At 44.5% G+C, this 26,842-nt stretch overlaps 1 protein-coding gene across 3 annotated transcripts in view; it reads left to right on the forward strand.

Annotated features, from left to right (window-relative positions):
• Window positions 1-26,842, forward strand: part of svep1 (sushi, von Willebrand factor type A, EGF and pentraxin domain containing 1) — a 102,788-nt gene that overhangs the window by 23,247 nt on the left and 52,699 nt on the right. For all 3 annotated transcript variants that reach the window (XM_084043421.1, XM_084043422.1, XM_084043423.1), the window contains exons 2-3: window positions 6,382-6,637; window positions 7,940-8,116. In XM_084043421.1, the coding sequence (XP_083899547.1) occupies window positions 6,382-6,637; window positions 7,940-8,116 (433 nt within the window). The remainder of the gene's footprint in view (window positions 1-6,381; window positions 6,638-7,939; window positions 8,117-26,842) is intronic.

The raw sequence follows: 26,842 nt of genomic DNA on the forward strand, positions 1-26,842 counted from the left end.
GTGTGTGTGTGTCTGTGTGTGTGTGTGTGTGTGTGTGTGTGTGTGTGTGTGTGTGTGTGTGTGTGTGTGTGTGTGTGTGTGTGTGTGTGTGTGTGTGTGTGTGTGTGTGTGTGTGTGAGAGAGAGAGTTCTGTTCCGTTGGGCCCTGCAGAGTTGTTGTTGTTATTCTTACCACTCGAGCCAAGGAACAGATAGCATGTCAAAACAAGCGCTCACACTTCCGACCATGGGGGAGAGAGCTTTCCGAGCGGATGCAGTCCACTTGCATTTTTATCCGCCGTGGAATGCCTGCAAATAAGATTTTTCCTTTTGGGATGGATCTGCAGGAAGCCAAGAAAAAAGGAAAAAAAGTCAAGACAAAACATGCAAGAGTTTGATTGGGACGACTTCCTTCTCTTTCTCATTCACCGATTGGTTCCTCTACTCCCTCTCAGTGACCCTAGCAGAATTTGTCTTCTAAACTAAACAGTAGGGGGTGAATAAACAAGATGGCACTAGCAAGGCCCTGTAGGGGTGCTGAATCCCATCCTCCCACTGACAGACAGAATGTAGACACGTGAAAGAAAGATACAAAAATGTGTTGTAAATCAAATGAACGAGGGAAACTTCTGCAATAACTGAAGGAAGCGTAAAGCCGTGATGACCCAAAAACATTTGTTTTATAACAATCATTATTATTACAGTATGTCCCAAAGTAGACATTTTATCCCTTTTCATTAAACCATCAGTGATGGAAGAAGTACTCACAAGTTTTACTTAAGTAATACCCTATTGTAGAAATAGTCTGTTACAAGTACAAGTTTGGTATTCAAAATTTACTTGAGTAAAAGTACAAAAGTATCTGCATCAAAATATACTTAAATTACCAAAACTTAAAGAACTCATTATGCAGAAGGTCCCATTTCACAAATTTTCAAATGTATAAAAATCTTTTGAAAATAGCAGATCTACAAGCTCAAAGAGCAAAGCGACACGATGTGAGCTTGTAGATCGATTTCAAATGGCCGAAATGTATATACAGCAGGGCTGAAGTGGTTACTGTATGTTTTGTAATAACAATCAAAATCTACAAAGTAACTAGTAACTAAAGTTTTCAAATAATTGTAGTGGAGTAAAAGTATAATATTTGCCTCTGAGAAGTTGTAGAGTAGAAGTAAAAGTACCGAAAATTGGAAATACTCCAGTAAAGTAAAAAATACCTAAACATTTTACTTAAGTACAGTACTTGAGTAAATGTAGATGTGTGTTATGTTGTTTTCCACCACTGTAAACCAGACTGGTTTTATTCAAGTTATAGTTCATCAATACTGTCTCCTATACCTCGCACACTTTTTGCCAGGTGGGCTCGGACTTTAATCAAAGCCGTGAGCCGATGGGGGAAGCAGTGGGGTCCTAAATTAGTATTCAGGATCACTGCCAGGCGCATAGAGGCCTTTGATTAACAGCTGGGGTACCTTGGCACCTCAGAGAGCCCTCGAGGTATGGAAATGCTCCTTGGCACGCTTTGCCAAATGAAATGAGGCACTCGCGTTTGAAGTTTGAATCATGCCAGCATCTGTCTGGGCAAAGTGATTTCTCCACCACATATGGATCAAATTCTTGGTGCTGTGCTAAGGCCAGTGGGTGATCCGATGTGAATTGGCTTGATAAAGCGGGCCTTACCTCAGGGTACTGTTAGTACTGCACAGGGTGTGCATGCTTGCTTGCATCTGCCTTGGGATTGAATGCCGGTGTGAAAACACACACACACACACACACACACACACACACACACACACACACACACACACACACACACACACACACACACACACACACACACACACACACACACACACACACACACACACACACATTCCTGTTAATTGTGTTAATTATTAATTTAAGTCGAAAGTGCACATAATGTATGGAGTGCTTGTCTGCCACTCATGTCCCTTGCCAGCAGTTTTTGGAGCGCAGAGATTGCTTCGCTTTTCTTGCTAATCCCTGTGGGTCCATGTGGTCTCATTGCTATCTCAGCAGTTTTGACAGATATCTGGGCTCAGACACAGACAACACTTTCACCATCCTATCACAGCCGCTTCTTATCTTGTCTCTGGACCCGTGTCTACGTTGCAGGGGTTGCCAAGTTGCATAGTTGAGGAAATGCATGGGATGTGTTGTGTGTGGGGATGTGTGTGGGGTGGGGCCGTGGGGGGTCCCACGCTGACATACTGCATTTGCAACTGTACTCAAATGGATACAAATGCACGTCATGTACAGTGGTGCAATAGGTTTCATTTTTGGCTCATGGTTTTATTTTCTGTCTCAGCCCCCTCTGTCTGTCTCTCTTTTCCATATACTGTATCTCCTGACGTCTTATATAACTCATAGCCAAAGCAGCATTCAAAGCCTCTTTTTTTTTATGTAAGTGCATGTATCTTGGCTCTCTGAACTCCATATCTGTGAAACAACTGGTCGATCCAGCAGGCTATCTGGGTAGAAAATGCATTTTTGGTGAGTTAAGAAAGCCTAGTCTGGAATTTCAATTCACTGGAGTAGTGTTTCCGCCAGTAATGTTCTCTTGGTGGGGTAGAAAGGCCTCTGATCGCACATCATTCAGACTGCGCTGTGCAAAGCATTCCACTGGAAAACGATGCTAATGATTTTTGTCCTGCTTAGTTGAGGAGGCTGCTCCGCTACGCATGTTAGGCTGTTCAGTGGTGGGAGAAATGCCTATAGGGGTTCTGTATTATTGCCATTCAGCCAAACAACTGACACTCCTGATGGATGTGGGTCTACTTCAGTAGTACTGTATGTATTCACACACCTAATGAGATGTAGCATAGACACACACAAATAATAAACAAACATAAAACAAAACAAAATAAATCACAGATGGGATTCCCACAGATGGGACATTCCCCATGCTCACAGAGTAAGACCTCATACCACATATGCATAAGGCTATAGTCTTCCCCACTGCTGAGTCGGTTTGAATCTGAGCGGAGGAACTTGACACTTCGCACGCGCATGCATGCGCACGTGGAGGCACACACACACACACACACACACACACACACACACACACACACACACACACACACACACACACACACACACACACACACACACACACACACACACACACACACACACACACACACACTGATAAGATGTTATTAGTCAAGTCTTATAGTGCAGAGAAAGAGAGAGACTTCAGTACTTCAGAGTTTGTCTTTTGTTAAATGGTTTGTGTGTGTGTGTGTGTGTGTGTGTGTGTGTGTGTGATACTCGGTGTGTGTTGTGTGATAAGCTGTAGCATGTGAAGCGTTACTGTAAAAGGTCAGCTCCTTCCCACGCGCTAGTGCGTGTGGTTATCTGTTACGTTCATACTGCAGCCCAAAGTATGCGGCGAGTATTTGTGGAGAGGCTGTTATTAGTGGGCATGCGTGCGTGCAGTATGTATGCTCTGCGTGGTGGCATCTCCGCCGTCTTCTTTCACCAGAGGTTGACTCACAGCTCGCGCGGAAACCACTGTGGCCCCACAGCCCCTTTGAGCAGTCACCCAATAAAAGGGCCTTAAAAAATACCACTGAACACGCACGCACGCACGCACAGTCAAACAAGTTCACTGACGTGTGTGTAGTGAACACGGTTGTGCACACATGAAAGCATGCACACACTTACTCAAGGATACATGACACATAATGCTTTTTAAGACACACAGGTACACACAGTATAGTATACTGTACAGGGAAGGACTACAGTAGATGCCTGTTACAGTACAGTACACAAATCTATAGTCTTTGAGCCCTAAATGATATTGAATCACACACAAACACACAATTAATGTATAAACAAATACATAGACAAACATGGAAAGAGTGTGTGTGATGAAGTTGTACATACAGTGAAAACACACGCACGCACGCACGCACGCACGCACGCACGCACGCACGCACGCACACACACACACACACACACACACACACACACACACACACACACACACACACACACACACACACACACACACACACACACACCTTTTTAGGACACCCAGGTACAGTACTCATATAATGGAGCTCTGGAGGCATTCTCACAAATACATTATTCAGTACTGCAAGTATTCGTATTAATAATGTGTGAACTCTAATTAATTAATATATGGACTGACACTCAGACACATACACACACACACAAACAAACACATCCACGCACGCACACACACACACACAGGCGCACACACACACACACACACACACACACACACACACACACACACACACACACACACACACACACACACACACACACACACACACACACACACACACACACCACATTGACATCACTGTGGTGACAACTGGTAGGGGCCACAGAGGACCAGGGAGGGCCCCCCTCTCTGTAATGAAGCGGCCCGTCTGTGTGCTCTGACAGCTGGGAGTGGGCTGGGCTGGGAACCAGAGCACCAGGGAGCCTGGAGCCTTTGAGGATCACAGGAGCCGGGCTCTCCCCAATCTTCTATTCTCTCTCTCCATCCCTCATTCCCTGCCTCCCTCCCTCCTCTGTCTCTCCCTCCCTCGCTTCGCGGGCTCTGTAATTATGTCTCCTCCGCCGGAGACGCTTGAAGTGTAGCCAATTAGACAATAAAGAACAGAACTTTCTCTCCCTCTCCTTGCCTCTTGTGTTTTTCTTTTCTCCGCCCTTCCTGGCTCGTCGTCGATGGCCTCGCCTTTTCTCCTCGCTGCACCTCTCACTTTCACGCTGTCCATCTGCAGAGTCATTAGTGTGCTCCTTTTAGGCACAAAGCTCTTCGGTGCACATGCTTTGTTTGCCTCCTGTCCTTGGTTCTTCTCTACAATGGAGAAGCAGCCATAGTCCACTGTGTGCTTTTGGAGAAGGAGCAAACAATGAAGCACATCACTGAAGCCTGCCCTCTTGAAATACTTCCAGGAGGACTAGTCACCCTCCATATAGGAGACCAGGAGGCAACTGCTTGGCTCGTGCACTTTGCATTTGCTAAATAAAGAGTTTAACTGCAATGAAGAGCATAACCTTGCTGTTTGAGTATAAACAACATCACTCTCATCTGCTTCATAGTCTTAGACACACAGACAGACAGACAGACAGACTTTTTTTTTATCCCATGGTGGAAATTCAGTTGCCAAAGGCAGTATAGCAGTTACAAACACAGGTCAGATACAGAAGAAAACAGAAAAAAGATCTCATATCAACACAGTATCAACAATATACAGTATGTGTTTTTTTGTCTGCATTTGTACATTCATTAACCACTTTCAACCTTGCATCCGTATTTTTGTTGTGAGCTTGTAGATCCATTATTTTTGCTATTTTTCAAATACTATTTTTTTTCTGAAATGACGCCTCTGGTCTGCATCAGGGACCAGTATAACCAGGTGTAATCCTTACAGTAGATTAGCAACACTGCTAGTAACCACAAGTAAAGGCTGCTTTTCACCGTATCCTTCAGTAATTTCTCCTTCGTACGTTTTTGAGTTTCCACGCAAACCCTCTCGCCCTCGCTCCAAACATCTTACAACAAACACTTTAAGCTTGGTCTGCATAGTAGGCTCTGTTCAATGTTTTTTTTTATTCTCCCAGAGAACATATAAAGATATGTTTCTCTGACTTTAACGTCCTGTCTAATTGTATGTGGCGGATTGTAAATGGTGTTCTAAAGTTAGGTTGGGAACTGTAGCCGGTGTCTGGACCATGCATGGCAGGCCGGGCCACTAGCGCCAGCCCCTGTGCTCCGGTGGTTGCAGACCACTGGCAGCAGCTGGATTGCCTGTTGGAGAAATAATTACAATTGTAGAGTTTTCTCTACAATTTCTTTCTCTATTTTTCTTTTTTTCTATTTTTTTTGCCCTCATTTTCTAACTTGCTGATGCAGTGTTTTGAGGAACCCTAGAATCGAAGGCTGTTCTTAGTGGTCGTGTGTGACGCTCTTTGTTATTCAATTTAGTCTTGTCAATAAAGCCCCAGAGTATTCTGGTAGACTGAAAAATGTGTGGGATTTATGTATTTATGTGATGACTTTGCATGTTTATTGTTTGTACGTTTGTGTTAAGATGTTTTTCACTGGCCCCTTGCGTGTATCGTCCATGTTGTACATTGCTTTGTTGTATTTATTGTTGCTAATGAATTAACCTAAGACCCTCAATTGGACAAGAAAAACAAAGAACAATTTATACATTTTGAAGTGCAACATTTTAGTTTGCTGTACTTAGATATATTAGTAGTAAATCATCCTGTCAAAAGTCACAGACAGCTTGCAAGATAAACCTTCAACTGTCAGTGTATACTATATACAGTACAGTATACTAATTGACTCAAAATCCACCTCTCATCATTTAGCATCTCTCTCTTCCTGCAGCAAATCCTGCGTCACTCACGGGCCAACGCCACCAGGGTCATCTTCCTCATTACCGACGGTTATTCCAACGGTGGTGACCCCCGGCCGGTGGCCGCCACTCTGAGGGAGCGCGGTGTCGAGATCTTCACCCTGGGCATCTGGCAGGGGAACATCAGGGAGCTCCACGACATGGCCTCGCACCCCAAGGACCAGCACTGTTACCTCGTACACAACTTTGCAGAGTTTGAGGCTCTGGCGCGACGGGCGCTGCACGAGGGTGAGCGAGAGGAAATACAAACTTTAATTGTTCTTAATGTGCTTTGGTACAGACGAAAACAGTGGGAGTTCAATGAATAGCAGTGACAGAGGAAGAGAGGTATATTAGGGGGTAGACACTGTAAGATTATGCATTTTGGATGATAGTGCAGTTTCCTGTCTGTCCTGTGAAGGATAAAGCTGTGAGCCTTCTAGGAGTGTCATCAGGCCTAATTCAAAGACACAACAACAATGGGAGGTACACATGATAAGTATCATGTGTACCTCCCATTGCTGTTGTGTCTTTGTGTTGTGTCTTTGTGTCCCACTTCACATGCCTGCTCTCATCCACACTCACTTTCCTCTGACAATTGAGCCAACTCTGGACATAGGCGCTCACCCTAGTTTTAATAACACAAGGGATAATTTTTATTAGCTATACTCCCTACTCCCGTAATTACTCCCCTCGTCATCAGTTGCACTGGAGTTATGTTTCTTATGTTGAGGTTTTGACCTCAAAGTAGGACAATATTATTTCTTTTTAAGTCATCTGACACTGTGCATTTCCCATGGTCTGTGCTCTCATGTCCTGCCAACAGCCATGTAGCTTCAATCCCATACAGTCTTGAAGATAGAACGCCCGTTTCCCACAGTTGTGCGGGGCTTCCCGCGCATCAGCGGAAATGGGACTGTCATGGTTGTCAAATATCAATTGCAATTGAATTGCTTCCTAAAACATGACCAGCAAATATAGTACACACACACACACACACACACACACACACACACTGGACACAGACTGGGAGTTACTGTACACACACACATAGTCACAAACACAGGCAGTACTGTAGGTACAGACAGTAGTGAATGGGTCAGGGCTTAGTCAGACAGAGGAAGGATAAGGCTTTTAGAATGAAAGCCAGGCCTCATGGCTATCAGCTCAGCCTCCGTTCTGTCTCACACTCTCTGTCTGAAAAGCCTGCCCTTATCCTGTGGCGATGACACTTCCTAAAAAACAAACCCAGGTACTCTGAGATGGCTTGGGGGCTTGTACTGCATGTGTTCCTGCTGGCTTGGGAGCAGATCCCGCCAGAGCCTTTCTCTCATGCTATAGATGTCTTACCCTATTGTTTCAGTAAAATATGTTTCAGTAAAACATAAATGCCCCCTTTCTTTTCTTTAAAAAACAAAACAATAGCACTGCAGCACTGTGCTAGCATTATCCTTGTTGCTAGACACACCATTAAAGCACTCAAATCTTTGCCTCACTCTTTCTCAGTCTCAGTGATTCAGTACTGTATATACCTGTGTTCTTGTGTTCCAGACCTCCCTACGGGCAGCTACATCCAAGAGGACTTGTCTCGCTGCTCGTCCCTGTGCGAGGCGGGCAGGGACTGCTGTGACCTGATGGCCAGCTGTAAGTGCGGGACGCACACCGGACAGTACGACTGCGTCTGTGAGAAGGGACACTACGGAAAAGGTCTTCAGCACGAGTGTACAGGTAGGAGGAACGCACACAGCTGCAGCTTCAACTGTTCAGGTTAAAGAGTTTCTGGAAGGGCTGAGGAGGACTTGTTCCAGCTACAGTATGAGTGGAAAGCTGCTGTTGCATCTACAGTATGTTGCCCACTTGTATTGATCAAAATACCTTTGAGAAAAGCACCAAAACCTCACACTACTAAGTCCACAGACCGAGATGTACTGTACAGTATACTAATGTATATGTGTTGGGGGTTTTGAAAAGTATTAAAAAACTAAATAATAACTACATCAACATCATCAACATGAATCTGTATTGATTACATTTTTATTTAAGTGTCCTGCACCTGAGGGGCCCCCAGCCCACATGAGTTTATAAGATAATGTACAACATGCATTCATAACATACAGTACTTGTATTGTAAGTATTGTATAGATAGCTGCATAATATGTTGTTGTTGATCTACAGCCACCATGAGTTACTGTAATTAATTAGTGTTTAAAAAAAATTACGGATTTGAGTTCTTATTGAGTTAATCATAGTTCTGGCTGGTGGAGACAAACAGATTAACAGATTAACTTGATGTGATCAGCCCTAAGACTCTTAGGGGTGATCACACCAAGATGACTTGCTAGCTATGCTTCAAAGCAGCGTATCAGGGAGGGGCCTGTGTGCATAACCGGGTGATGAAATAATGAATCATAGAGGAAACATTTATTCAACTAGATGTTGAGTCTTGAATCTAATATCAAATATTTAGACATGATTAATCCTGCCACCATTCCTACCACATCTGCTGGCGTCAAAACAGGAAGGAGCAGCGTGACTCTGTGGCCTTGCGCTGAAAAGTAGAAAATATTGTATCTTTTATTTGTGTCTAAAAACACTTGAAAAATGTGATGCGCGGCACAAGAGAGTGCTTGCTAGGCGTGCTGCAACATAGGGCAATGTATTTCTAGCAACTCGCCTCAGTGTGAGGTTATAATTTACATTGTAAGGAGGATTCCGGATATCAAAGCCATGCTGTTGAGAATTCTGGGTCTGGGTGTGAATTCCACACATGGTGCTGTATACAGTATAACTGTGCAGACTGTCAACACATATCTGCTAAGAGTCTTTTCCATCAGAATGATAAGGAAATGACTGTGGTTAAGATTGTGGTTCATTCTTCCTTGTGAGAGATCGAACTACAGGAATGAGATTTATTTTTTCTAATTGCGGCGATGCAGTCATGATGCGACCTTCAGGCGCATTTCCACCAGACGCCTATGTTAATCAAAAGTGATTTGTTCTTTGGACCCACTTTACAGGCAATCGAATAAATACATTAGAGCAGCTTTCAATCTGAAGACATAGTCGTTGCTGTCATGACTATTGGCAGGCCAGTCAGTTTAGCCTTTTAAATAATGCAGACCACAGTTAATGCTCCGTCTCGTCTGAAGGAGCCTTAATGCACAATGTCTGCCAGTGTTGTAATCAAGAAGTTCAGAGAGGAAACACAGCGCGTTGTGGCTGTGTGATTGTTGGAGAGCAGTGAGACAGCACGACAAATGAAATGGCCTGTGCGTAGGCGTGTGTGTGTGCGTGTGTGTGTGTGTGTGTGTGTGTGTGTGTGTGTGTGTGTGTGTGTGTGTGTGTGTGTGTGTGTGTGTGTGTGTGTGTGTGTGTGTGTGTGTGTGTGTGTGTGTGTGTGTGTGTGTGTGTGTGTGTGTGTGTGTGTGTGTGTGTGTGTGCGTGCGTGCGTGCGTGCGTGCGTGCGTGTGTGTGCGTGTACATGTGCACATATGCATAAGTCTGAGTAATAAATCACAGAGTTGCAGTACTTATTACCAGAGTGAAACAGTGACAACAATCTATATCTCCTCGACTGGGAGGTGAATGGGTGATAATCCTGCCCACGTGCTGGCTTTTTTCGAGGATTAAAAAATGGGGTAGACGGAGATCAAACCATTTGGACAAGTGTACAAAATTCCAGAAAGGGGGGTAAAGAAGAAGAAGAGTACAGTCTAGGGCGAGAGAGCAGCAATATATGGGAGGGGGATGGGGTGTACAAGACGAGGGCATCAGGGTCGTCCCCCCCCCGGCCACACGCCACCCTAATTCCCATCAGATGCTGTCGAGACTGGAGGGCCTGCTTTGCCTTATTAATGTGTTTGATGGTTTAATTAATAGCAGAGGGCAGACTGCGGAGCTGGTCTCAGCCGGCTCCAAGGAAAGGAAGGACACAGCGAGACGCTCTCTGCCCACAAAGATGTTTCCTCTCCTCCTGTCTGTCAATGTCAATTTCTCTTTCTCTTCTCTTTCTCTTTTTCTGTTATGAGGCACGATTTCACACATTTTGTCACACTTGTCACACACACCGCTCAGCCCAACAATTTTTTGGGGTTTGCTTACTGCAAGCAATGTCAAAGAAAAAGAAACATCATCTTTGAACACTGCGTTCATTGAAGATTTTTGGCTGTTACAAGCTGTACCATACGTCTGTCTGAGGGGGTTTGCTCTAAAGCTTAATTTGATTTGCTGTAAAGTAACCAGTAACCAGGAAACCAACTAAGTTGACAAAATGTTGTAGATTTTCTTTCTTTCCCCAAAGAATTACAGTACGCCTCCAACAGTGTCTCAGCCACTGTTAAATGTTGTTGCTTTAACCTCGCAGGGCTTGGCTGAACCATAGGTGTTGTGTGAGTTATGGCCACTCTCTTTGCTTCGGGGAGGGGGGTTGCCAGAGGCCTGAGTGGCAGACAGAGGTGGCAGCCATGTACTGTGGTGCCGCTGGCAAAGACTAGGGGTGGTTCTGCTTTTCATAACTGCAAAGCTGGGTGCACGGCTTTGGCGCACGTTGGTCGTCATATCCGTCACCCTTGACTCAGAAGCATTAGAGGTTTCGCGCATTTTCCTTTATTATGTTTCATATTTCGGATTCGATGAAAATGATGAAAAGCAGTGCTGTCGCTCTGACTTATATCAGAGGGAAAGAAGATCGATCCATCTGCTGTAATCTCTTCAGTTTTTGTTTCAAAAGGCTTATGGGACCGTCTGCAGCCAAATGCAGTGGCCTTTCCTGCAAAACATGCATGGAATGCAATCAGATCAAACAATAGTCTCTGCTTGATTTACAATTTGACACTCCAAACCAGTGGTAATCAAACATTTTAATGTCAAATTGATATGTATTTGGCTCTAGGGGGTCCCCGGACCCCACTTTGAGAACCACTGTTCTAAACGGCTAAATGTTCTAACCACTGTTCTAAAGGTTCCTCAGAGATGCCACTTCAACATAATAGTTTCAAAATAGAAAAGGAGTAGATAGAACGGGGATGTACGCCTTTAGAAACAAACAATAAAGCACGCACATCCACTCACTAAAAACCAGGTGCTGGGCTGAGGTCAGAATCAAAAAAGAATAAAGTGTGCACATTGGGTCATGCTCCAAAGCGTAACATTTTATTTTGGTTCCTTTACACCATTGTACGTAACATTTCGAGCCTACCGTCTGATGAAGTCTGATTGAACTTCACGTCCAATGGTGTAAAGGAACCAAAATACAATTTTAAGCTTTGGAGCATGACCCACTGAGCAGACTTTATTCTTTTTGGACGTACGCCTTCTTCCCAGCACCCCCTTTGTTGACTTCCTGCATAGTTTAGGAAGGTAAAACATGGAGCCCTGGACAGTGTTGACACTCGAGAGCGAGAACAGGGACAGGTGACAAAGTAGAAAGAATAGGAGTGTTACTTTAAATGAGTGCTGGCTATGTTAAAGATAGTGTGTGTGGGTGTGGGTGTGCACGTGCATGTGCACATGCAAGCACAAACACGTCCGTGCATGTGTTACTGCATTTGCGCAATGTATGTGTGAGTGATAGCATACGTATCTGTTATCAGCCTCACATACAGTACAGTACTCATCTGGTCATCAACGAGAGAACCACCTTAGGTGTCTGTGAATATGATGTGAAGGAGGCACAGGCCAGCTGGACCTTCCCTTTGAAGTGTGGCACAAAAAGAACGCACCCACAGCGGTATGCCATCGCTCACAGATAGAGATTATCTGGAGGCGTGCTTGATCCACTCCATCGTCTGTCCTCAGATGGAAACTAGCTAGATAATGTGCTGATGTAGATTCTTCTCCGTGATTAATCGGCCCAGTGTTCCGCGTACGCCGAATGACCTCTTAGCTATTGTTTGGAGTTGATATCCTTCATATTTGTTTTGTTAGAGCCCCTTTATTCCCAGTGGAGATGCACACAGCGTTGTGAGCCCAAAGGTGACTCCGGCCATAATTCAATGTATCCGTTGCTTTGGTGGATGTACTGTACTGAATCTGTGTCTCTTTGTCTTTGCACAGGGGTTCGTTCACTTCAACCCCCTCCCCTCTCGAGCTCGGGCTTTGTAAATATTTTGCGCTCGATGTGAATGGCCGATGGACTCTAGGAGGGAGGGAGGGGCAAGCCTCTAAGCGGACATAAATCATACAGAGTAATGAAAGCATGATGCATGAGTTTGATACGGAATCCGTGAAATGCTGAAGAGAAAGGGGGGGTGGGGTTTCGCAACATTTCTCTGTCTCTCTCTTGTTATGTCTCTCCTCTGAGCCCCCTGCAGTCATCTGTAGTGTGAATGAGGAACACTAAAAACTGCAGGTGTACTGTGGCCAGTGGTAAATGTTTTGAACCGTGTGAATGAACTCTGTGATTCCCTGGGGGCGGCCATAGTTGAATGGGTAGAGAGGCCACCTGGGAAACGGAAGGTTTCAGGTTTGATTCCTGGCACCCCATGTGTTAAGGTGTCCATGATCAAGACGCTTAACCCCTAACTGCTCCCCCCTGAACTGCTCAATAAGACCACCTGAGCAGCTATCAGTTGGGTGAAGCTGAAACAGAATTTCCCCCAAGGGGATAAATAAGGTCTACATTATTCTTCTATTCTGTTAACAGTACGTCTGTGCTGTCGACATGCACACAGACACACATTAAAGTGCAGTAATGTGCACGTACTGTATGGCACTCACAGTAATGTGATACACATGCACATCCCAGCAATCTTTCACATTCATGCACATGTATGCACATGAACACACGCGCACGCACACACACACACACACACACACACACACACACACACACACACACACACACACACACACACACACACACACACACACACACACACACACACACACACACACACACACACACACACACACACACACACACACAGACACACCTCCTTGCCCTTGTCTGTAGTTCTGTAGTTCTGACACATACCAGAAGGCTGTCATAGAACGCAATAGAATAAGGTTTGTTTATACTATCACAGACAGTAGACACCACAACAGTCCAATCCATTACTCTGCTAGGCATTTTCAAACATACAGTGCAGAATTTATTGGGTAATTTACTTTTTGGGGGTATATTTACGTATGTACTAAGAGTTTGATTTGTATGTGGAAAATACGATTTTTGGAACTCACTCAAAATCCAGGCCTGATTTATAAACATAAACTGACCGTTTACAGACTCTGCGAACTTGCATGTAAAATTCATCTTTAGTTGTCACCCGCTGCCTTATATCAAACTCTCAGATAATAAATTTCAGAGCGGAAAAAAAAGTCTACAAGTCTTTGAAATATCTCTTCTCTCTCTCTCACCCTTTCTTTCCTTTTTGTCTCTGTGTTATGCTGGCTATGGCATCATTCACATTGACACCTGAAAGACCACTTAAACCCTACACTGTATACTTCGTTGACCGGGGTCGCTCCGGGGCTCTATACCATACCAGGGACCCCTCCTTTTTCCCCTCTACACCAAATCTCCTCACCAAATAATCGCCTACTTTCGCAGAATGTTTGCCTGTTATGACATGCCCAGATTAGAATAGGGACCCTATAGGGAGAAAGGTCAGTGAATGCCATGATTCACTCAGTGTCCACCAGGTGTTTATTTTGCTGTGACACCCATACTGCGTACTGAAGAGTAGCCTACTGAAGGCTATAGATTCCTTTTGTCTTGGTCCATGGTCTCAAATCAAGTCCCATTCAGTGTACTGTAGGTCATGGGTTCCCAAACTTTTCAGCCCGCGACCCCAAAATAATGCGGCGATTGACTCGCGACCCCACCTAACCCTGGAGGTAACTTATGCTCATAAACGTGCAAGTTTGGTGCGCATTTGTAATGTATTAAAATGGTAAAATGTACTATTTGTAATCATGTTTAGATTGTATTTCATCCATTCTGTTGAAAAAAAAAAAAAAAAAAAAGTAAAATATTAACTTGTCCCATAACTTGTCAATGTCCCACAACCCCAAGTGGGGTCACGACCGCAACTTTGGGAACCCCTGCTGTAGGTCACTGTTTCTCAACCAGTGGTCCACGGACCACTAGTGGTCCATGGCATTATTACAGGTGGTCCATGCAGATATGTTTTAAAATGTTAAGAAAATATATTGTACTTTGTAAATTTGTTAATTGTTCATTTATAACAAAATGTTGTACTAATAAGTGTAAGGTGTGACTGATACTTCATTGCAGAGCAGTTGCACACCAAAAATAGCTGCTCTACAAGCCCAACGTGCCATACTGCAATGGACTGTGAGATTGTAGAGCGGCTGTTTTTGCTGCGCAACACCGGCGCGCAACTAAGCATAAATCCAGCCTTGAGATCATTAGAAATTACTAAGTTTTTCTTCTACTAAATATACTATTTATTGTTGTGGGAAGGTGGAGTAGAGTGATCCTTAAGGATTGTTCAAAACAACAACAACAACAACAACATCACCAAGTGTGAGGAGATTTGTTGTGTATGTGTACACATGGAAGAGCTTGTGTTTGTGTGCGTGAGTCTGTGGGTCTCCAGTTTCCCAGTGTTGTTGTTTTTTTGCCGGAAATAAAAATTGTTGCTCAATGTGAATGCTGGCCCAGTTTTGGTCCAGTTCTTGGCAGCAGGCTGAAGGGCAAATGCCAGGGATTGCACAAGGACACGCAGAGGAGGACTTTTGGGGTCAGGGGTCACCCCCCCCCCCCCCCCCCCCCTCATTGCTTGAATTGATTGGATGGAAGTTTACATTAGTGGGGAGTTTTCTTTTAGGCGAGTAAGGGAATGAGAGGGATTTCTTGTCTCAGGGCCATGCTTGTTCAGAGAGTGGAGAATCCTCTCACTGAGGCAGGCTAGCCTCTCACCATAGCAGAGAGAGCGAGAGCCAGAGAGTGAGTGAGAGAGAAAAAGAGGTGGGAGCAGAACAAAGAAAGAGACGAGTTTCATAGTAAAAGAACAACAACTACAAAAAGTGCTCGGCTGAACCTTCTGTGGCGCACAAGGAACTGCCACTCACACATGAGCGGGCCGCATTAAATAACTCCCAAAACCCCTGCAATACCAGATGCCCCCGTGGCGTGGAACGTTAAGCATTACTCTTCCAATCCCATGCATGACTTTGGACAAAGCAGTTCCACGTGAGTCACTCCTGCAAACTTTGGAAGCCAATCTTAGCCAATTAGGATGGAATATGAAAAATATGACAGATCCGTCTTGATCACATGACTATAGAGATACTGTGTACCGATTTGCATGATGTTTGGACAAAATATGTAGGATTAATATAAAAAAAAAAAAGTTTTGATAAATCGGCATCCTGGTGGCGCTATAACAGGCCGATGTGAAAGATGTCGGGCAGAGCTTCTGCTCTGGCATCCAGGGAGTGTGTGTGCACAGTTTCACGTCGATCAGTGCCGGAGATTAGCTGTTCACACAGACGGACAGGGGACAAAACATAGTCTCGGCCACGCCTTCGGCCTGGCGGAGACAATAAATGATGCTGTATCTTTAAAAGTGTCTGAAGTTATTGAGCACTTGATAAAGTGGTCTTAAAGTGGAACTCTTAAAGGCCAATATAATATTGCACAAACTGTAAAAAAAAAGAAACTTCCATCGAAATGTAATGGTCACGCAACAAGAATGGCGTTGGTACAAAATAATCGATGTCAAAGCTTGTCTGCAAAAAAGTGTGTTTAAAGTGGTGATTTAAAAGATGTCGCTGACTGTATGTGACATTCCAAAGCGCAAATAGCAGTGGCCCAGTCACTCAATTTACTGGCTGGTTTATCTTTTATGTAACTTGTTCTAAGTTGTTGTTTTGATTTTGCTCTAATTTAGACTCTGAAAATAAAGTCTATAAAAGCTCTTATCACCCATCCCCCCATTCCCCTTCCCCTCTCCCTGAAGACCGCATGCACCCCCCTTCCCCACCGCCCTAATTAAAAGACACATATAGGTCTGTAAAACGTCTTAATTGATGACTAGTGTTGCCGTGTTTGTAGGTCAGGGCAGTAAAGCAAACAGTTCTTTCATAAACTTCGTGTGTGTGTGTGTGTGTGTGTGTGTGTGTGTGTGTGTGTGTGTGTGTGTGTGTGTGTGTGTGTGTGTGTGTGAGAGAGAGAGGGGGGACTGTACACTGGGACCTACAGTACAGTAACAGGGCACTTCTCTGTCGGAGACTGTGAAGAAAACACAAATCGCTGAACCTAATACTCCTCCATTCCACGCCCTCCGCTTTTATCGTAATCTCTTTGTTATTTTCTTCCTACGATTTTTAAATGGGATGTGTCACTTTTAATAGCTTTGTTAAAATGGAAGAGGCGACAATGTTGTTGCTTTTAGACACAAAACATACTTACAGTACAGCATCGCATAGTGACAGAACGTACGTTCATACTGTACGTACAGTACGTTAACGCAGACAAGACCCACAAACGCATTGAAAATGTCAAATACATTCATGAGTGTTTCTCTGTTCAACTTCTGCTGATCCTACCGTCCCGTCAGTCTCCACCTTCCTCTGTTCTCCGCCGCCATCCCTTTGTTCATCATCTCTTTTTTCAGTTAAAGTTTCTCTCCATCTCTGATGTCGGCCGGTTCAGTATGACCATGGCCATAAAGATTTACTATTCACAGAAAAGCATTAAGTAGCCGTTTCGCACAGCGGAAACACCCCTCGTTAAATCTGTCGTAATTCCTAGCCTAGGGACTCAGCAGGGGCGCGGCAACAACACACCGTATATATGCCCACACGTGTGCGGCGTGCGCAGGCATATATTTTCAGAAACACACAATTAAACATGTATGTGTACAGTAAGTGCATTGGCGGATTTATACTTAGTTGCGCGCCGGTGTCACACACCAAAAATAGCCAAACTACAAGCTCACAAGCTTGTTGTGAGCTTGTAGATCTGCAATTTTTGGTGCTGGACACAATGCACAACCAAGTATAAGGCTTAATGTGACTAAAGTCATGATGATGTTGAAAGCCCCCCACTTTCATCACTTGACCTGTCATGCATACAGTATGGATGCATGTTCTATTCTGATGGTCACAGAGATTGTGGTTCGAGCCCAGCCCCAGTGGCTGCCAGTGGCCGCCATGTCACTGTGGATGCACACGCACGCACGCACGCACGCACGCACGCACGCACGCACGCACGCACGCACGCACGCACGCACGCACGCACGCACGCACGCACGCACGCACGCACACATTTAACCTTAGAATCCCTATTCTGGGCATGTCAAAATAGGTGAAAACATTTGATGACAATAACTAAACTACAAGCTTACAACTTGTCACAATACAATTAGTGAGATTGTTGATCAGCTATTTTCAATGAAGAGCTTCGGTGTAAAAAGTTAAAAAAGGAGGGGACCCCGGGGGGACCCCCGTCAACAAAGTATTAGGGTTTAAGTGGTTAAAGTGACACAAAACACAAGTTCTTGTATAAAGTGTTTCTTGAGGAAGTATACTGGTGTTTGTGGGTTTGAGCTTTAATAAATGTTTGACTTGACTTTTATCCTTCTCGACAGCCTCCATGTTTGTCCCATTTTCCGACCCCAGTCTGTCTCTGTATTTTTTCTCTTCTGTCCTTTCACTATCTGTTCCTCTGACCCCATCGCTCTGAGCACCGTGCGAGTGTGTGAATGTGTGTTTGTGGGCTTGCTTCGATGTGTGTGCCTGTTAACGCTCTTTCAATTCTATCTATTCACATAGATAGACCAAACATCCTCATGAGAATACAGTAAAGTGTGTGTGTGTGTGTGTGTGTGTGTGTGTGTGGGCTGCTGACTGAAACTCCTCCAGTGGGAGGGAGGTGATGAAGAGGGGCACACGCTTCGTCTGAGGCCTAGGGTCAAAGGTCACAGGCTTGGGATTCAGGAAGTCAGCAGCTTCCAGCATTCTAGAATAAAGGCCTCTCTCTCTCTCTCTCTCTCTCTCTCTCTCTCTCTCTCTCTCTCTCTCTCTCTCTCTCTCTCTCTCTCTCTCTCTCTCTCTCTGTTTCTCTATCCATCCACCAGTCAACTTCTGCTAAGCTTTGACAGCACAGCTTGTCTTCGCCACTTGAAACAGGAATGTTCCATTGCGGGCGAAAGGGAATGTGTCCATGAGAACATGTTTGTGGACACATTCTTGTGAGAGTGGTGTGGCATGGCGTGATATGATATTGGGGACTGGGGATTTTGACGGGCACCATTCAGTGTCTGTTCAGAGTCTGTTAGAGCTTGCGGCTTTCATTCGGCTGAGTGCTTGCAGCATCTACTGTATACACACATGCAAGTACAAATGACACAATGCAACCGCACATGTGCAAACACCCATGCATGAAGAAGCACACCGATACAAAAGATACCACCTTAACCCTAGCACTCCTGCAAGTCAGAAAAGGCAAACATTCAGTGAAAATATGCAAACATTTGGTGAAAATATTTGATGTAGAGGAAGATAAGAAAATGTGGGGGCCAAGGATAGACCCGGCAATAGAGTGTTTGTTCAGTATCAGGAGTCTCCATGTCTCTCCAGCTCTTTATTAAACAGAAAATGCATTTTCAGGTCAGGATACCAGGATATTGAATTTCATCCAATCAGGATAGAGAACTCAGTCAGGATACAGATTAATCAAGTGAAATTGGAAGTGATGACACAAAGAATTGAGCTGAACATTGAATATTGACAAGTCTTGATTCACTGTGATCTGTTGGTGTGCCAATATCATTGTGGAGGAAAAAAACCTTCCTGGGAAAAACCTTCCTGGGATGCAACTTACTGATGTAAATCGAAATGATCTTTCCATGAACTATTGGCTTAAACCAAATGGAATTGTGATGGTCATGTTGGTCCCCATTTTTGTTGAGTCATTGGTGCTACAATGGGGCTAACTGTATATAAAATGTGTGCGTGTTTGTGTGTGTGTCTGCAATTTAGAATTGCAATTTAGGCATTTAGCAGTCTGTGTGTGTGTCAGTGAGCAGCTAATGTCTAGCAGCGCTGGACTGATCGGCATGAAACTTTGCACGCACATTCACAGTAGGCCAAGGAAGAACCTGCGCCACAAATGTTTCAAATCGGCCTCATGGTGGTTCTATAACAGGTTGCTTCACGTTTTCGCCTACAACTCTTGAACCATAGGTCGTACAGTCAAAATAATGTCCACCTAGTCAAGATCTTCTGACGTTTCTAATTTTCTTCAAAACACACGTATTGCTACTACGGTACTTCAACAGATTTTGTCTAAAGTTCACACAAAGCGGTAAACATTATCTCTTGAGTCATGTGATTAAGAGGTGTCATTCAGATTTTTCATATTCCAGTTTGATTGCCTATGATTGATCCGTTTTGCTTAAAATTACACAACTCATAAGCTATTCCAATATGCCCCAAATTTTACTCCCTCACTGAGCGGCCATGAGAGCCAAAAGCAATTTCACTTCCACCCCATATGTAAGCACCACAAATTCTACAAATGTCACTGTTTGTTGTTGAAACGCTTTTGCTCTTTTCCACAAAATTCGGCACAAATGTTCTTGTAGGTCATGTGACAATGACCGTCAAACAGGGTTTGCATACAGTATACTGCATAAAGTTTGTCTGTTATCGCCCTCAAAATGTGTGGGTGGGGCCTACTTCTTACAGAAAACGCCATACAGTATATCATGAATGCAACATCTTACCCAAATAGGAATCGCATGTTGCAAAAAACCTTTTCACTTCTGCCCACTGGGGGCGCCACAAACGCGCACAGTTGCAACGTCTGTCGTACAAACTTTATTCCCACCACAGCTTCCTTGTGTCCTGACAGCTGCACCCCATGACAGCCCCCTTCACAAACATTCATCTGTTCCCACAGCAGCTCCAGATCTGATTCAAGGTGAAGTTTCAAGCATCTCCACTCTTCCACAGAAGACACGTCACCTGGGTGTAATTAAATAAATACTCTATGGGAGTATGATCCAGTTTGCAGGCTCTATGTTTCTATAATTAGGCCGATCAGTCGGACTGTTCTCGAGATATGCGGGGGACACGTGGACAGAGATTCTGCACATTTATAGATAGAATGTGATGTTATTGTTTGGATGTGCATGTGGATAATTTGTGAACTTTTAGTTTTAGTTATTGAACCTTATCTCTGAGACAGCTTCTTGACAGTAATAGCGTATTACAGGGATGGTCGTCTTTTTGCAGGCCAACTTGGAAGTTACCGCCGCCATGAGTTCCCAACACATTGCCAGTGGAATTTCTACATTGGGTTTTGGATGAAATTATGAAAACAGGCTCTGTTGAAAACAAGAGGCTTATGACATTCACACGTGTTTGTTCAACAAGTTAATCTCTACAAATCAACACAGATTTTAGGACTTTTGGACCACACATGCAATGATCGAAATTTAGAAAAAAAAGCCCATAACCGGTTCATATTTCACGGCTTGAGTTATTATCAGCTATAATTTACTGTAGATCGTGGAACAAAGCTTGAAACAGATCTCATTCTCAATATGAATCAAAAACCGTATGACAGATGAGGGAACCCTTTGCTAACTTCCGGGGTTTTAGGACTACAAACTAATTTATATCTCTATTTGACTTGGCGAAGAAGTTGAACATCTTGTTAATGCGAATTGAAATGACAGCTAGACAGACAGAGAGACAAATGAGGGAAGATGAGACATCAGATGAAACATTTGTGGTGGTGGTTCTCGACAAAAGTGTATTCTTACTCATTTTTAACCAAAACTCCAACATGAACCAAACCGACACACAGACAGGCCAAGTGTATCTGTTTGTCCATGTCATTTGTCCATGTCATTTTGATTCATCGCATACTTTGCTTATTTGTATGTGTGTGCATTTGTATGCTAGCATGCCCGCGGACCGTATTTACAACATGTACAGTATGTGTGTGTGGTGCGTTTGTTTGGATAACATATCACTTCGCATCGCCTCGCCAAGGAGTTATGAAAACACTTTGTGCGCAGGCAACACAGTGACATAATATATTGTGGAAGCCGGTGAGAATGTCTCGGCTGTTCTGCCAAGCATGTTAGTATTCCAAGTCCTCGGTGTTCTCCATGGTCCCCCAGGGCTGAGAGCATTCCGTGGCCGCTGTACCACCACATATCTCTGTGTACATCTGACATCTGTAATCAGGCAAACCAGACTCGGGGAACAAACCTGTGTTTGTACAGTTGTTTAGCGGTTCGCCTCGCTTTCCCAATCGAACCCCCCGCCACCACCACCGCCCCCCCTTGGTGTGTTTCTTGGACTCTGTAATAAGCGAGCAGGACAGTCTCTGGCCCTGGGAAGCCACCAGAGGTATCTAGCAATTGCCGGGTGAAGTCAGACTCGCTGTGGGAATTGGACAGAGTAATAATAAGCAGCCGTTAGCACGCCGATCAGAACGGCCAGAGATCTTCCAACCCCCCTCCATTCACTCCAAAGATTCCTTTCCAGACGTTTCCATGATGGAAGTTATTTTTTCTTTTTGGGGGGAATGGGGGTTGCTATGGTGGTGGGGAGGGTCCGTGGAGGTTTCCCCTGCAGCAGATGGAGGCTGTGGGTTGTGTAGGTGGACAGCTGGACTATGGCTTCCCCCTCTCTCCCTTCCCTTTCTCTCCCACTCCCCCGTCCAGCTGGACAGCAGACCAGACTTCAATGAAATCTGGTGATGTGATTTAGAATCTCCTGACTTTCCATAAGGCAGACGTTCCCCAAACTAACCTCACTTTTTTTTTTAATCCCTTAAATTGAGGTCACGCAGTTCCTATGAACACCCCCCACCCCATACTGTATGACGATATGATGTACAGTATGTCCCTTGATGGGAGAGAACGGAAGCAGCTGGACTGTAACAACTGTCTATAGGCAGAGCTTTATGGTTTTCTTAGTGGAGTTCAAAACCACCATCACTTGTAGTTGTCGCTTCCAATTTTGATCACTTCAACATGCATGCAATTACGGTCATTTCCTTCATGAACCGGACACGATCATTATGCTGCAGATGTCATTTTCATGGCAGGGGTCCCCCTGCGCCGGGTCCCAAGTGTGAGTTTTTGGAAAAACATAACAGTAAGCTCATTAGAAACGGGTGCAGAATTCCCTGTTGAATCAATGACTGTTACACAAAATGTTGCCGTCGGGTGGAGGATTTTGGAGGGGGTCAGTAGGCTTTGCGGTCAATAGCACTAACTGGAGCCACTGGAGGTGGGCTCTCCATTCAGTGTTGGCCCATGTGGTCTACCAGTTGCAAACAGAATTGTTCTTTTAAAGATTATTTTTTATTTTATTTTATTTTTCAAATGACCACAAAATAAATATAATAGCCTTTTTTCAAATGCTGCCCATAAAACATTTTAGCTGTATTTTATGTGTGAAAGGTACTATATAACTTAAGTTTATTATGATCACATACAGTACAATCTTTCCACCTCTCATTCATTCTGTTTCATACTTCCCTGGTGGTCTTGTACAGTAGATTTCATGGCTAAACCATGAGATGTACACGTTCCGTTGTTACTGGCACAGACTAAATGTATACGCAGACTGTTTTTGCCTGAAATGTAAAGCTTGGGCTACGCATGCATTTCTTTGTGTCTGGGCCAGTTCCTGTAGTGAAGGTAATTGTGTTTGTGTGGGTTTAGACTATGCATTGGAATTGTCTCTTCATAGGCGATCACTTGTGCGTGAGAGGCTGTGGTTGAGAATGGAAACTTTCCTTGCATGTTAACATTGTTTTCTCATTTAAGAATCAACGGATTTAAAACCCAGATTGAGTGTTTGTGTGTGAGAGAGGCCCTAGAGAGCATGTGGACAGGCTTCTGTCCAGATTTAGCATCTCATACACAGTGATGCCGGACATCCTCTTGTCTGCATTGTTTGGTCTTAAACAGAACAGACAGACGTGCAGAGTGCACTCACACACCCCACATTTAGTTGGACTCAGCACTATTTGTCACTCTAAGATGGAAACCTCTCTCTCTTTGTTTGTCACTGGGACAGTGTGAGGAGGCAGATGTTTCCAGATCTCCCTCAGGACTCTCTTTTATCGTTTTTAGGCCTCTGCTAATCGATCCCAGTCTTGCCCCTAGAGACATGGAGATTCTTGTGTGATAGTAACCCTGAGCTCATGAGCACGGTCCCCCCGCCAGGCTAAATTACTTACTTCATATTATTCAAAAGTGAGTGGAACAGGACAGGTCTGGAGTGTGTGTTATTTTGTTCTTGTTTTATTACTTTTTCATCATTATTTTATGTGAGAGTTGATTAGTTTATGTCAGGTTGAAGGAGACAGCGTGTGTTTGTATTGTGAGGTAAGCATCGGACGTCGTGCCCGTCGAACTCTTGAAGTATTATGCTGAATAAGGAGAGATTGGACGATTTAAGGCCGAGAGGTCAGAGGCTGTGGAAGTCAAAAGACGAGAGGGGAGGAGGAAACACGGTGTGTTTGCAAAGGAGACGTGCCTCGTTGAACACGTCCGCTTTGATTTGAGACTGACTGATGGCATTCATGTTCACTCCCCGTCTCTCGTCACAGGAGACCACCTTTGCGTGTCGTCATAATTCCTCTCTGCCCTTGTGTTACTCCATCTCTACACTATGTCTAAAAAGAGGGATGGTTGTTTACCTTAGTAAACTCCCTTTCTTATGCTGAAATTCTACAGCAACGTAGACAGTTTATTTGGGGAAATTGTCTACCTACAAATGTGCTGAGTTAAAGAAAACGCAATTACCTATGATCAGACCAGAGTGTATGATTACTGTTTGATAATTTGAAAAAAAGTATCTCACCTAATGTTAGAGGTTAACTGTGTTGTAACTGTGTTGTACATATTAAGGTAAGAAAAAAAATACAAATTCCGCATCAAAGGAAAACACCATTTAACCACATGAACCATAGCGTCCCTATTCTGGGCATGTCATAGAAAGCAAACATTGGGCATAAATAGCCGATCTACATGCTAACAGCATGTGACGTGCTGTGAGCTTGTATATCGGCTTAGAGATTTAGTGTAGAGGGAAGAAAAGGAGGGACCACGTATAGACCCCTGAGGGACCCTGTTCAACAAAGTATAGGGTTTAAGAGGTTAACTTTATATATATTATTATTATTATGTAACATAATTAATGAATAGCCATTCTTATTTAAATTATTCTCTTTGTTTGAACACATTGCCGACTGCTCACATACTGTAGGAGCCGTGGGTCTGTAGTTGTCCTTGCTGGAGATCATTAGTGCATACCATACAGTAGCTCTCTTTTAAACAGCTTCAGTCCTTATGGTTTAAACAGCTCAGGAACAGCAGGTTCTTTTTTACTTTATGGTCATCTGGACGACTGACGGTCCACTTCCCCTCTAAATGAAGGGTACGAGTGGTACAGTGAATCCCCCTTTCCTCCCCTGTAGCCGCAGGGCAGAACACGGGTACATACCGGAGCATACGCTGGCTTGATGCTTAATTCAAACCATGGGGATCGGGGCAGTGCAGAGATCCAAGTGCACCCCCCAGTCGGGGGTCTGTCGTTTAGCACGATGGAGCCTGAGGAGATACACACAGCGCATGTGTTTGCGTCCCCCTTCCAGTGATTAACTCTGCAGACTGATGGCTGCTTCTCCTTTCATCGTGGAACAGAGACGAGGGCTTCCTGTCCATCCGTCTGTCCGTTCGTCCGTCTGTCCGTTTGTCTGTCTGTATGTCTGTTTGTCCATGGTTCCCTCCCTCTCTCCCAGTAGCCCGCCAGCAGTGGTTCTCAAAGTGGGGTCCAGGGACCCCCAAGGGTCCTTGAGGGGCTTTTAGGGGGTCCTCAGCTAAATAAGTTAATATTTCAATCAATCAAAAAGAACCATGCCGTACAGTACTACACAGTGGCCATTTTAGAAAGCACCAGGTCTTGTCCTCCTGAAACTTGTACTTATGCATGTGTGTGTGTATCTGTGTTGTGTGAACGTGTGTTTCCCATGTACACGCACGCATCCGATCTATGCGTGCGTAGGTGAGCACCATTTGAGCTAGCCAGCAACGCACCAGCGCCTGCGAAAAAGTTACATATTTTTTCGATACAGTGTTTCCACTGTTAACGGAGCGAGTGAATTATTATTCACATTAAAAATAACTAGGCTTCCTGTAAATTTTAAATGAAGCCATAAAATAAGAGTCCGGAGGGGGGGGGGGGTTCAGACTCACGTCGGCCTCCTCTGACAAGACAAGTCACGTGTTGAGTCTGTTATCAGATGAAATGCATGCATTAAAACCAGATACACACATCATTCTTCACTACTACTGACATCGACAGGCTTTGTGTGTGTGTCTGTCTGTCTGTCTGTCTGTCTGTCTGTCTGTGTTTGATGTGGGTTAGCGGTTGTATTTCAGTGCCAGTCTGCTTTACGGTCGGTTAATGCTGCTTGGCTGACCCCTCCGCTTGTGTGTGTGTATGTGTGTTTGAGAGGGGGGGGTGGTTAGTGTGTCTAGGCACGGAGGACAGTGAGGGTGGGTTCCTGGAGCTGAGAGAGAGATGGAGAGACAGAGAGAGAAATATAGATGGGAAGAGAGAGACAGGGAGACAGAGAGAGAAAGAGAGTGAGAGAAATGTAAGATGAGACATGTTAGAGGGGGGAAAATGGAGAGAGAGAGAGCGATAGAGAGACACAGCCAGAGAGAGAGAGCTGGCAGTGGTGCAGCAGTGGAAATTCACACCTCTCGTCAGGCTGAGGGAATGACTGTGGCTTCTCTGTTACACCTCCTCCAACAGCACGCTTCGCTTAGTAGCTTTCTTCCCTGCTAAATGTGCACAGCAAAGTGCTCAGTGTTAATGTAACCCCGAGAGTGTACACATGGGGTCCGTTTGGACACTCCCAGGGTTAAATTGACAGTCTGGACTTTACTGTGTGGTTTACTTACATGCGTAATGTCTCATGCTTAATGTCTCACTTCCTTTATTGACCCTCACAACAAATCATCCGTTCAGTGAAAGATGAAAGTTGGCTTCCAGTGGAGCACAGAGGGGTGCAGGGGGGGCTGATTTGTGGTGCAACGTGGCACAGAGATGACCTCTCTTATTGCGACATGCAGTAGAGTTGCCTTCCAGTTCCCTCCTCCCGTTCTCCCTATCCTCCTCTTCCTCTTTGTGTTTAGGAGCTGATTTATAGAAGAATGCAGGAATGTTAGAGAACCTCCGTCTGAACCCCATCGCTCCACCTTTAAAACACATCTGACTCAGGTGGTTCCACCAGGAACTGGAATGCCTGATTTATACTTAGATCGTCTACAATAGCTACTTTCAGTGTATGACACCAGCACACAACTATCAGGCTAAGTGTTTGTGTGTGTGTGTGTGTGTGTGTGTGTGTGTGTGTGTGTGTGTGTGTGTGTGTGTGTGTGTGTGTGTGTGTGTGTGTGTGTGTGTGTGTGTGTGTGTGTGTGTGTGTGTGTGTGTGTG

The sequence above is a fragment of the Gymnoscopelus microlampas genome, assembly GCF_963454915.1.
Source record: "Gymnoscopelus microlampas genome assembly, chromosome: 19".
Classification (NCBI taxonomy): Eukaryota; Metazoa; Chordata; class Actinopteri; order Myctophiformes; family Myctophidae; genus Gymnoscopelus; species Gymnoscopelus microlampas.